Below are 14,213 nucleotides of genomic sequence, written 5' to 3'. Positions count from 1 at the left end.
CCAGTAAATATAATCCTACTCACTCTATCCATGGAGTGTCCTCTTTTTAAATAAGGAGGGGGCATTCGACAAAGAGAAAAAATCTAAGAAATGACTCTTGCTATTACACCGCACTCAGTATTGCTCAATCTGCGAACTACATACCACCATTTTTACTTAGAGCGTGTTTATTTTAGTTTCTGTTTTTGCTTGTTGTGGGGTATAACCCTCCACAACAAAAAACACGAGCAAAAATAGCAAATTCATACTTTTTTTGTGTATTTTGTTTTTAGTGATGGATCCACTACTAAAAACAAACGCAGTAGCAAAAACAAACATACACTTAGCTGAGATGAAGTGTGATTTATGCCCGTTAAGATGAAGTGTGATTTATATCCATTTAAAGTTGTAGTTTGAAAAGTAGTTGTGTTGTAAGCATATGCTTATATGATAACTCTAAATAGGCACCTAGTAGGTCGTAGTAAAAAAAAGTTTATTTAAAAGGATTACATGATGATTTGAAACCATTATTGTCCTATTAATGGTATTTTGTATTGTTAGTCAATAGGTAAATCTTAAACTTTATGGTATAAAAAAGAAAACATTTTAGCTTAGCATTTTCTCTAAAAGCTTAAATTTTTTGCCTACTCTCACCTGTTTTAATCTACATGTTCTTACATCAGAAAACCTTTTTAAATTTCTATCATTTCTTCTTACCCATTTGCACCTTTCTTGAATGTGTATCTGTAACTCTCTTTTTAATTATTGGTGAGCGGTGAACGAATGTAGGCTGCCCATCTGATTTTTCTAGGTAGATTAGTTTGCAAATCACTCCAATCTCAAGTTAATTCTTTGTCTTACTGTACACCACATATTTGATAAAAATCCAAAATAAAATAGCAATCTTGTAGTTATGCCAGTGTTGCAATTTTACACTAAAAATTATTTTTAACTCTATGGAATTTTCATTATTTTAATGAAATAAGGGTTTTTTAGTCATTAAATGAAAAATAATAGAAAACTTGCAAATAATCTTACAATTGTTTTTGACTTTTTTTGGACGTGCGAAGTACAAGATATAAATTGTTACACATACACCAAAATTTAGATTGCTAAGTATATTTTTTCAAAATTCAGTGGCAAGTGCAATTTCAACCAAACTATAGGAGGTTAGGGATAATTTTCTCTTAAAATATTAAGATGATGACCTATCAAATTGATCCAGGTTTTGTACCCTAACTCGTCTAACCAATAACTTGGGTCATTGACTTTATCGGGTTTTAATTTTTTTAGACTATTTTATATTTAATCATACGATGAAAAAAATAGTAGTTCATAAAACTAAACACCAACTCAATGTCAGGATGTTAATTTAAGACCTCAATAACTTCATAGAAAGCAAATTGAAATAAATTATGAAACTCAAATCTTAATCACTCGAAGCTAACTACTAAAACCTATGACATGGGTCATGGACTCAATTATATTCAATAATTTTTTATATATAATTTAGAACAAATTATACAACAAAAAAATAGACATTTGTAAAATCTTGAACTAACTAAATATTGGGTTATTTATATGAGATCACGATAAACCTACAAATATGAAACTGAAAGAAATTACATTGTCTAATCAAAAAGTCAATAACATATTAAAGGATAAAATTGAAAGAAAAAAAAATTATCAATGAAAACCAATAAAAATCATATTGTTAAGGATCAAATTGGAAGAAAAAAAAAACAATCTAGGAAAAAGGAAAAAAAAAGGCTTATGTGTGCAAGCCTGGTGGTCCACCGTGCTTGGAACAAAAAACAGGAAAAAAAAACCCAAACACATGAGTCTAAGGAAGCCCACGTGCCTATGCCTACTATTTTTTTTATTTTTTATATGGTGGTCCAACGTGTTTTGGACCAAAAGTGTATTGTGAAAAACTAAAGGAATGGAAAATGGGTATGTTGCAAACTAAGAGGACCATGGTAAACTTTTTTAGGCAATTTTGAAATGACCATTTAGTTCCTTTGCGTTCTTCATATTGATCTCTTGTCTTTCAATTATATCATTCCTTAACAAAACCGAAGTAATTAGCCTTCAATTTATCCATGGAAGGGTGCAATTGATGAGTAAACTGTTTGATTACCAAAATGAAAAAAAAAACAATTCATTATGGATTCCTTAAATAAATTCTTACTTAGAATAGTTGTTTCTCAATTTAATTCCCTAAAACCCACCTCAAATTCTGAAGACCTAGATCCTACGATAAATCAATTTGAAAATGTGTGAGATTCCACTACCAAATATAGACAAACATGATGAAACATGAGTTTGTGCAATAAATCAATTTGAATATGTATTTTTGTTGTTTAATTTGAGAGAAATCATTGGATCTACACTGTTTATTGAAGAAACAGAAAGTCAAAGAGAGTAGGTGAAATGATCTATTGTTGGGAGTCTCTAATTGTTATAATATATATTTGAAATTCTTCCTTTAACCTGGGTTGCAAAGTGTAATTTTTCATAACTTTATAGACAAGTGTAATCTCGACCAAACTATAGCATGTCAAATCTGCATCTTAGGTTGTGAGGCTAAGATAATCTCGTAGATAGCAAATAAAAAAAACTATGAAGCTGCATTCCTGACAAACCTAGGTTGCAAATTGTAATTTTTCAAAACTTTGTAGACAAGTGTAATTTCGACCAAACTATAACATGTCAAATCTGCATCACAGGTTGTGAGGCAGAGATAATTTCAAAGAAAGCAAATAAAAAAAAACTATGAAGCCTAATTCTTGACAAACCTAATATAAAAGGATGAAATAAAAAAAAATCAATGAAAAATAATAATAAAAAAAGGAATACTAACAAAATTGAGTAAGTCCACCAAACCCCGCAATCCAGATTATGGAAATAGGATAACTTAATAGAAAGAAAAACAGGAAAAATCATGAACTCAATTCTTGACCCAACCTAATATTAAAGAATGAAACAAAAAAAAATATTTGATTTTAAAAAAAATAAAAAAAATACTCGAGTTAACTCGGGCTACCCCACCAAACCCTCAATCTAGGTCATGATACTAGGATAATGTTATAGAAATAAAAACAAAGAGAAGTCACGAAGCCTAACTTTCAACAAACCTATTGTTGAATAATAAAATTAAAAAAGATAATCAGTGTAAAAAAGGACCTAAAAAAGACCAATGTCAACCAAGGTTAACTTTTCAAACTCATAACTTGGATCATTGAAGCGGGATCACCCCATCAAAAAAATCATAAAGCCGAACTTCCAACAAACTCATTGTTGGAGGATAGAATTGAAAAATAAAATCAATGTTAAAAAAGGACCTAAAAGAAAAGATTGATGTCAACTCATGTTAACATTTCAAACTCGTAACCCAGATCATGAGAACAAGATCATCCTATTGAAAAACAATTATAAACCTCAATTCCTAACGAACTCAATATTAAAAAATAAAATTTAAAAAAAAATTATTTTTTTTAAAGGACACAAAACCAAAAATAGCAAACAAAAGAATAAAAATCAAATTTGACACAAAAACAAAATAATAAGACATCTTTCAATTTTGGCATGCCATCACGAATCTTGAGGACAGGAGAGAGAGGAGAAGGAAGAAAAGGTTGTTGGAATCTCATTGTAGCTCTTCCATCGACACGTGTCATACCATGTGCAGGATTTGGTCATGCCGCTTCCAACGCAATCACGGACAATAGTGTTTTGCCACCGCAGAAAGACACACACGTAGTTCAAGCGCAATAACTTCACCCCATATGTGTCATACAAGTTGTCTTGCCTATCATTTTCAGTCATTTAAAAGTTTTTTTTGTTTCAAACTTTATCCAGAAACCTTAATTATTTTAGATCAATTAAGTTAAATTTTATCTGCAAAATTAAGCATAAAACGCTTATCAAAGTTCTTCATCAACATTATGGGATCCCTATTCATCAACATTATAGGATCCCGGCAACTGAAAAAAACTATAAAGTACAATCCCAAATAAACTAAATGTGGAATAATCAAATTGAAAAAAAAAATTAAGGAACCAAAAAAAGAAAGGGTGAGTCTTTCCCCTACTCGTGCAATTTAGTTCCCCATGTTTGCTAGAAAAAAGGGCTTAGTATTTATTTAGTGTTCAAATTTAGTCTCGTAGCTTTAATTGTTTTAATTTAATTTAACTTCGTTTAATTTTATAAACTTGAGCATCAACTGAGAGTCAATTTTATTTTTCAATACCGTGAGTATCCAATACCAAGCTAAAAGAAACAAATAACAAAGTCCAGCCCCAAATTAATCTAATGTAAAATAATCAAATAAAAAAAATGAAATAACTAAAAAAATTAAAAAACCAAAAAAAAGAAAAAACACGATGTGAATTCTCAATGTTTCCTCTTATATGTTGCAATGAAGGGAAAAGCTTATGCTTTTTTTTTAATTATATATATACTATTAATTTATATATTCAAATTAATTTTTATATACACTGAAAATGTTTGGTGCATTGAAGTTCACAATAAGTTAGTTAGTGTAGGATCAAGGTGATGACTAAAAATGTATTTTATAAAGTAATAAGTTGAAGAAAAAAAATCTACTTAATTGTTTAAAGTAAAAAAAATCTAAAAAATAAATATTATTGATGAGAATTTTTTAAATTTAATTTACCTGACCCTATATAATTCATTCATTGACAAATGTTATCCAATTAAAAAATATTTAAACTTAATTACTTTCCATCACTTCTAAGAATTCTAAAAAAAATAGTCAAATAATTATTTTACACCACATCAAAAATTTTGGACTTATTTATTGAAGTCAAATCTTTGTTCTAATTAAACTCAACATATGAAAATTAGTAATATAAACCTAACCTGTGAATAATTAGTCTACCCTTATATATTTAACCTACTCAAGTCCAAAATTTCTTTGAATGGGTTGGGTTTATGATTTAGAAACGGTCACAAGTTAGGTTAGATATAATTATGGACCTAAAGCTTATTTAACTATATCTATAAATATTCCTATAAAAAATCATAAAATTAATATTTTTAAAATATTTTTTGATAATTTTAATATTAAAAATAAAAAATAAATCTTAAAAATATTATTTTAATATATTTTTATAAAATATCATACATTGTATTATCAAACGCACACTAAAAGGAATTGATATCCCTGATGTATACAACATGTTTGATATTATAGTAACGATTGTTTTTTAAAATGATTTCTGTTTGGAAATATATTGAAATAATATATATTTTTATTTTTTTAAAATTATGAACATATCAAAATAATATAAAAATACTAAAAACATAATTTTTGACAAAAATATTTTAACAACAAAAAAAAAACCGCAACATAGTCCGTGTCATGTACATGGAGGCCCCATGGTGACCACCACCTAAAATTCCGAGCAAATTTAAATCTTGTTGGCTCGCACTTAACAGCAGGAATATTATTCAAACCTAGCCAGGTCCCGCTTCTCATCCCTCGTCCAACCTAATTTCCTTATCTGGTCAAACCTCAAAAATTCACCCATTCTCACTATAGGACACACACACAAATCCACAACATGATTCAAATATAGTTACCGTTAAGCCCACCAAACCAAAGCACATAAAAAACCCCTCAGCACAGTTATCCATGCCTTTTCAAATTCAAATCCTATTTTTCCAAATCCAATAAATTGCATCAAACAACCAAATAAATTATCCTACCTCAGCAAAACCTAAACCCCAAATTCAAATTTCACCCACTCTGCTCTTGCTGCATCGTATGTTCCCATTACTATTTGCAGACATGGCAAGACAGGACTTTAGATTTTAAGCACCAAAAACCCATGAAGTGACATCAGCTCGATTTTTACTATAAAAGCCAAACTCTTTGGAAACCAAACCATAAATTTCATCTCATTGAGGATCCTACCTCGCTTCAGCAACTTCATTCAAATCTCTCACAGTTTCCAAGAAAGCAAAAGAATCCCAGTTATATAAATCTTTCCCAAAACCAAACCAGCATTCAGAATTCAAATCCACTCCCATTAAAGACTCACCTATAAACCCTCTCAAAATTAACAAAGTTGGAATCTTTCTCTGTTTCTATACCGAAGTATGGCTGGTTTCAGAAAACCCACATTGCCAAACCAATCTTCATACAACTCCGTTTATGTTAATCCGCTCACTGACTCCAAACACCATCGTACTTGCAGTGAAGGTGATCTCCTTACAAAATCGTTCACTGACAACAAAGAGAACATTGATAACACTGCCAAGTTTGGCGGTGTTGACAAAGAAAATGCAGTGCCCAACAACTCAAAACCTTTGTCTACAAATGGGTCTCTCTCTGTTTTGCCAAAGCCACAGTTATCCAATATGAAGTCTTTGTCCACTGGAAGAGTCCTAAAGCCTTCTTCTCTACAGTTGTGTATGCAAATGAATGAGCCTGAAAAGGTTTTTAAGTCTAAAATTTGGGACTCTGCTGAGTCTGAGAAGTCAAATTCTGTCAATATTTGGGACTATTCAGATTCTGAGGCTGCTCCAGCTTCTTCTTGGTCTGCATTGCCTAACAGGTCTTTAACATTTTTTTTCTTTTTCACTTCATGTTTGTGTTCCGTGTTCTTTTTTTTTTCTTTTCCTTTCTGATTTTGATACATAAATTTAGTAATGTGGGTTTGGGTTTCAGGGCATTGTTGTGCAGGCCATTGCCAATGGACATAGGGAGATGTACTTGTGTTATTATGAAGGAAGCATTGCCAGAAGGGTTAGATGGGGGTACATTGTACTCACTCTATACCAATGTAAGCTGTTCTCTTACTTGTATATAGTTTGATCTTTTCTTGTCTGAATTGGTGGTAATAATTTGAACTAATGTTGCCAGTGTTCACATTGAAGTTCCATTTTAGAGTGAGTCTCTTTCGTGGCATTTGGTTCGTCTAGGATTTGGAATGGAATAGGAATAAGATTCTGATTCTAATTTCAGATAAGATTTATATTTTAATTTTATTTGAAATCAACTCAAGTAGAATCTTATTCTTACAAATAAAGGGAGATATAATATAATGGGAGGTGCTAAGAGCTGCTGAGCCTGTTGTGAATGCCACATCAACCGTCTATAGCTTACAAGTTACATGCATCATGGGATCTACCAGCATGTGTGGATTATGAATGGTTTAGATAGTGCATTCGTGATAGGTGCGGTTGCCCCTAACAGTTGGTTAATATAATACTTCATTTCCTTGGAATTTCCAGTCTTACTATTGGCAATCCAATCATTATTATTTGTACATGTCTTTCTGTTCCTGACCTATTTGGAACAGTCTTGGAGTTGAATTGGAGTTTTAAGATGAACTCGTATGCTTGGTACAAACCAATGTATGTGAGTCATTTGTGCTACCTGTTTTCATTATTTGAGGAATAGATTAAATATTCTTTTTTAAACATTGTAAAGTGAACGAATAGATTAAACCATTCTATACTTTACAAATCCAAACTATATAGGTTAGTTTTGTTAAAATTTGATAATTATTTGGTGAAAGCTCACCATGTGAAATGTTGATTCTTAGCAAATATGACCCAAACTGTGCTTGTCGCGAATGATCTACTTGATTTTCTATAATTCATACATGCTATTGAGTCCCACTAGCATATGTGGCCATGGATGGTCCAAATGGGGCAGTCGTGACAGGTAAATATGTCAAATTTCTAAGTATATTCTTGTTGATGATGTGATTTTTTTTTAAGTGGTGGCCAGGTAAATTAGTGGATGTGCTAAAACGAGTGAAATAGCTACCAAATTGATTGAATTGTTTGTTTATTTCTCCTTGCTCACCAAGTTTTGGCTACTATACCGAGAGTAACGCTTATTTAGTCTCGGTGTAAGGAATGAGGTTGCCTAGGCAATGCAACTCGTGTTTTCAAATAAAAAATATCAAAATTAATTTTTAAAAATTTTAAAATAATATTTTTGATTTGAAAACACGGGTTACATTTAATAATAATCTCATTCCCAAACAATTTTTTAATAGAAAATGAGTTCAAGAATATGATTGTCATTTTTATGCTAAAACCTAAATCTCAGAGCCTTCTGTACACCCATTCTTGTTCAAAGAAAAACCTCTCAACGGTTGTGTTTTTGCACCACCTAAAACCACGTTTCTTCTCATCTGTGTATAATACTCAAACGCTTGGTGAGTAAGGAGAACAAACTCGATGGCTACCTACACTCTTCCTTAATCATCACACCATTTTTCTTAGCCACTACTCCAAGAAAATGAGCGATGTCACCAACAGTCTAGATGTAGTTGCATTTCATAAAAGGTTGTCCGAAACAAATAGAATTGGAAGAGCTTCTCAAGAATATGGTATGGAGTGTTCAACAATTATAATACTTGTGAAGGATGTCATGCATGGTCTTATGGAAATTTCGTTTAGACATAAATCTAGTGATTTCAATTATTTCCAATAACACTCTTGGCAAGTACATCACGAGATGGAGGTTGAAGTAGTGAAAAGAACTTGTTATCACAATAATTCATGGAAAGTGTAGTTTTGGTTCAAAACAAATAAAATACAAGAAAATATAGACACATCCAACTAGTTTAGGACTAAGATTAAGCTTTGTTTGGGATTGCTGCATAGCAAGTGCTGTGCAGTCTCGAAAGCATCCTTTATGCTTCAAGGGGCTGGACAACACCTTCTGTGTAACACTCCCAAATGGGGGACTTGTTCTGTTGGATCTTGATAAAAGGCTGAGGATTGGAGATTGTAAGTGGCAATTGATTAACTTTGCTCAGTTAAAAAGGATTTTGCCTTTTTCTGAAGCAACAGATTGATTTAAACTGACAAATTCTCCTCATTATACCAACTATTGAATAGATTGAATCCTAAAACCTTCCACGTGAGTATCATATTACTCAGGGTCCTAGATGTGTTCTGGAGGTGGTGTGTTTGATGGTCTATGCTGAGTGTTCATTTCAACATTAGTATGCGCATCATATACTTCTGTCAATTATCGGTGATGTTATTGGTAAGCAATTGCAAACGGTAGATTCTGAATGCTATAATTCTGCAATGTATAATGTTTTCGCAAAATTGAAATCAAGATATTGCGATTGGAGTACTAAGATTATCTTAATTAGGATTTGGGATTTATAGCTTATGCATTCCTGCTTAACTGTTGTACCAATATCTGTTTTCACACACAAATATAGCATCTGCAGTGCACAGCTAATTTGAGGAACTATGGTTGTGTTCTTATTAGGGAAGAGCAAGGCTTTCTACTATAATTTATAAACAAAATGAGACTACTGTTTGCCACTGCTAAAATCTAACATAATGATTAAAATTTCATGCCTGGAACTTTGATTTTGAATATCAAAACTACAGGAAGGGCATGGTCGACAGGATCGGAAACTAGCTATAGCTCACCATAAGAGGCGTAATGGAAAGTCAGAGTTCACTATAGCTCAGAATTTGAAGGGAGTTTTTTCTAGTTCAGATGATAGCTTTGTAGGAAACGTAACAGCAAACCTCATGGGTTCCAAGTATCACATATGGGATCAGGTTCGATTCCTTCAGACCTCGCAAATTTCCTGAATCACTTTTCCTATAGTATCTAAGATATCAGATATTCATAAATCAATTAGAACAAAGATCTGTTTGATAATTTATTCACTAAAATGGCTGGCAATGTGCTTGTTGTTTGCAGGGTGGTACTGTCAACTCCAGAAGGGGCAATCTACTTCTGGCAGTTGTTACGTAAGGCATACCCTCTCTCTCACTCACTTTCTGTTCTCTGTTTCCTCTCCACTAGTTGTTATATATTTCCCTATGTTTCTGTAGATTCAAGCCTACCATAGCCACTTGGACTGGAAGTTACAGAATCATGAGGGCATATGTACCAAAACACCAATCCATGCAGCTAAAGAATACAACCCTGGTGAGTTCAGGAGATTCTGAAATGTTAAGAGTCCTCACCTGTATATGAATGTGAACACGTATATTTGAAATTCTGTTGACATTTTCACTCTCTATTTTTCGATTCCATGAAGCCTTGCAAAATGGGATAATCATTTCATTCTTCTTCTGTCGTAGATGCAACATATTAATGGTTTGGCTAGGGACTGGGAGGGGAAAATGGACAAAGTACATAAGCTATGCTCAAGGACTCCACGATACAATAATGTGAGAGTACAGATTGTTTATTATGCGTTATAGAAGACGAACTTTTGGACTTCATTTTTGCTCATTGATTTGATTTATTTTTTGAATTCTCCAGATGTCAAAGCAGTACGAGTTAGACTTCAGAGATAGAGGAAGAGCTGGGCTTGGAATCCAAAGCTCAGTGAAGAACTTCCAGCTAACATTGGAGGTATCGTGAATTTCATCTTGAAAATTATATGTTGGAATAAACCGTTATAAAGTACCATCCAATTCCTTTGTGTTTGGATTCTGATAGCTGACGCTGCGATTTTCACAGGAAAATGGAAAGCAGACAATTTTACAACTTGGAAGGGTAGGGAAGTCGAAGTTTGTTATGGATTTCAGGTACGAACTATGCAGATCCATTTCTTTCTAGTGATGCGAAATCCATCGAAACACTAGGAGAAGTCTTTTATCTTCTAAGGAGGAAATTGAAAAAATAATGACACTCTTACATATCTTTCTTTTGCAGATATCCTCTAACAGGTTACCAAGCATTTTGCATATGTTTGGCATCCATTGACTCGAAACTTTGTTGCTCGATGTAACTGCAAGCTGACAACATCTTGTTGCAGTTCAACCTCAAAAAATTTAGTTCCTACTTTTTGCTTCTTGCTTGTGCTCTTGATTCCGACAAAAGCATAACCGAAAAGAGTTGATGTTTTAGTGATAGTTAGCTAATGAACAATTTGATTAACTTATTGATATCTGAGCCTTTTAGATTTCAATGTAAATTCCATTTAAGTTTTGATGTCTAACTACTAAATTGTGTTCATGAACTCCATGCATTAATGTAAACAATGTGCAGTAATATTTCTTGAAAACATATGAATATTGATGAAATAAACTCTCAGTAACCAAAGCTGTTTTCTGCTAGTAAAAACCATTCGGCATCGAAAGCTGTAGTTGATCCCCAGTTATATGGGCCGGGGTGTCATCTAAAGCCTTTGTTTTGCACTGTAAAAGAAAATCAATTCTGAAAGAACTTGGGTCAGCTACTGCAGAGCAGCTTCATTTAACCTTGGCTAGATTAGTGCAATATTGCAGGAGCAGAGTCCCAGAGGTTGATGATGGGTGCCTCGATCCTTCTCTAACTCAAAAAATTCCCAAGTTCTCCACTTCATGTAAAAAAGCATAGTTATCAATCACGGCTCGGTAACTTGATGACTCGGGAGTCTGGTATAAGCAAAACTTGAGTGATTTATTAGATCAATATGCAACTCGGTAACTTGCTGACTCGGGAGTCTGATATAAGCAAAACTTATATGATCTAGTGAATCAATATACAACTCGGTTAGTTTGGTAAGGGAACCTAGTTGAATAAACTTTAAAAAAATCTTAATTTTTTTTACTCAAAATGACTTCATTTTATGTTTTTTTTTATCTCTTAACTTGAGCTTTGTATCGAGTCAAACTACTATGCTAAAAGGCCCTCATGATAAATATTTCAAGATTTGTAAATTCAATTACTGAGTATACAATGAAAAATTGGAAAATAGTCTTAAAACAAGAATTAGAGCAGCCTTTTTTTAATGTAAAAAGATGGGGGAAAGTGTTGTATATAGTTAAGGAAACTATAGGAATAATTAATTACATACTTAGTCTCGAGGCAGGAATAACATAAATTTAACCACTTGCGTGTTTGGAATTAAGGGATTATGACTTAACCAGAGAAGATTAGGAGTTGGAGGCTTATCTAAAACTATTTCAACTAACTAATTGAGGATTAACTAACCAAACTCATTTTGCAAATGGGGCAAAATTTTAAATTTGGTGACTTTGTAAATGGGCCTAAGCACACGACAGTTGCTTGCAGGTGCTGGACAGGTAGTGCTTAGCATATTTGTTTCAAGGGGTTTTAAAATCCCAATTTTTCTTGTTCTAGTTATAGGATTTGACCTCAGTCTAACTTAAAGTTTGGATAGCTGGTAAACGGATTAACCTCGATTAATTTAATTTTAAAAAAAAGATTTTCAACTAATCCAATCTAAATTAAACTCCTGGTTTCTGAGCTCATCTACCAGGCTTAGTAGGTTTTATAATTACTATTTAACTTAGATAATAAAGATTATTTATTTTATCCCTTTAACTGAAATTATCTCCAAATAAAATAGTTTAAATCGGAGGATATACACTTACATTTGAACACCATAATCCTCAAACGCAATCCATGGCAACAATGTATACGCAAGTAATATTTTGGTTGTGATTTATTTCATGTATTTTTTAAAATAATTTTTTATTTAAAAATATATTAAAATGAGTTTTATATATTTTTATTTTTGACACTGGTATATCAAAGTCATCAAAAAATATCTAAAAAATATTAATATAATATTTTTAAAGTAAAAAATTCTTTTAAAAAACACCACAAAAATAAAAAACAAAAGTAGAAGTTGTGTAAACCACCATTTTCACCCATAACCCAGCTACTTCTTGCATAGCCAATAGTTTTACCACAGGTCAACTATTTAGCCAAACAACTCCCATTTCATGACGTCCAATTTCTGAATAAAGTAGGGTTAATCTGATCTTATTTTCCGACCCAAGGATTGCTTTCGGTGCCTAATACCTAAATAGGAATTGATTTAACTTGGACAAGGACGAACCTGATCGAACCCAAAGTCAAAACTCCTCTTAGAATCAAGGGCAGAGCCGGACCGACTTTCATTTAATGCCATGATGATAATAGTTCTCTTCCATTGACTATGTATGATCATAGAGGGTGAACAAATTAATCAGATTATTCAAACTATTTATTATAAAATTGAGTAAAATTAACAAAGTTGAATCACATTTTGAATTTTTTAAAAAATTAAAACAAACTCGATTCAATTCGATTCTAGTTTTATATTTAAGAAACCGAAAAAAAGATTTATGGGATCAAAACCTATAAAAAAAATCAAATAAAACTTATAAATGTAGATTCAAACCCATCAGTTTTCGTTAGTCAGTTCCATTCAAGACTTTTTTTAAGAAAAAAAATCAATTCATGAATTGATTGAACCGATACTCTGTACCCCTCCTTCCTGCACCATTTAAGGGCATGAAAAGGTTGGGAAGACGACGGCCATTAAAGTTCCACCGCTAACTTCTAACGAACAATGTGGGGGCGTAGCATCCATTATGTGGTCCATTATTCTAATTTTTGGAGCACCAGTAGTTTCCATAGTTTTGATTAATTTATGAAAATGTCATTTTCATGGATCTTCCTAACAACTGCCTGCTTCCTAATCTCTAGTTAAAGAGCCTTTTCAATTCAATTAAAGAATCACAAAGGAAATCAGAGCCTAGTTAATTAAATCACCAACAAAGCTAAAAATAAAACATAAAAAATCATCAATCATCCGATCACCGGTCGATGATCTTTTCAATCAAGCAACATTTCTACCATGAAAAGTAAATTTAATTGTTCTTGTTGTTAACCACATAGAACCCTAATGTGCTTTACGATTTAATTAATATGACTAGTTTTGAAACTACTATTTAAAAAAAAAATATTTGCAAAAATTTTAATGATGAAATTTGATTTTCTTAATTTTTTAAGCTGAGAAAACAAACTAAAATCAATAAAATATATGGTTAAATGGAAGTGTGAAACGCAAGAGGTTTCACAATATAAAACTTTATAAAAACCACTAGAAAGGTTTATTCAACTGATTCAATGCGGTTTTATTTATTTTTGTGTTTTAAAAATATTTTTAAAAAATTTGAATTTTTTTATTTTTTTTGTTTTAAATTAATATCTTTTAGTGTTTTCATATCATTTTAATGTGCTGATATTAAAAATAATTTTTAAAAATAAAAAAATATCATTTTAATATATTTTCAAATAAAAAATACTTTAAAAATCAATCATAACCTCATTCTCAAACAGAAAAGTAACGTAAACAGAAAAGTAACATCTCGTCGGACAGTATCAAACATATGTTTAGTTTAAAAAAATATTAAATTAATAGCTTTTTTTGTTTTTCTAATTATATATATTATTTTAAATTTTATATATATATAATTTAAAA

At 31.8% G+C, this 14,213-nt stretch overlaps 1 protein-coding gene across 1 annotated transcript; it reads left to right on the top strand.

Moving 5' to 3' along the window:
- Positions 1–5,694: 5,694 nt before the first annotated feature.
- Positions 5,695–11,018, top strand: LOC133696802 (tubby-like protein 8). Its single transcript, XM_062119083.1, has 9 exons — positions 5,695–6,563; positions 6,677–6,791; positions 9,379–9,555; positions 9,701–9,750; positions 9,835–9,931; positions 10,087–10,176; positions 10,271–10,363; positions 10,472–10,539; positions 10,667–11,018. The coding sequence occupies exons 1-9, from the start codon at positions 6,106–6,108 to the stop codon at positions 10,740–10,742; spliced, it is 1,224 nt and encodes a 407-aa protein (XP_061975067.1). The 5' UTR covers positions 5,695–6,105; the 3' UTR covers positions 10,743–11,018.
- The last annotated feature ends 3,195 nt before the right edge of the window (positions 11,019–14,213 follow it).

The sequence above is a fragment of the Populus nigra genome, chromosome 1 (assembly GCF_951802175.1).
Source record: "Populus nigra chromosome 1, ddPopNigr1.1, whole genome shotgun sequence".
Taxonomy (NCBI): Eukaryota; Viridiplantae; Streptophyta; class Magnoliopsida; order Malpighiales; family Salicaceae; genus Populus; species Populus nigra.
Note: the sequence above shows the minus strand (reverse complement) of the source record. Positions and strands in the feature narration are given on the sequence as shown.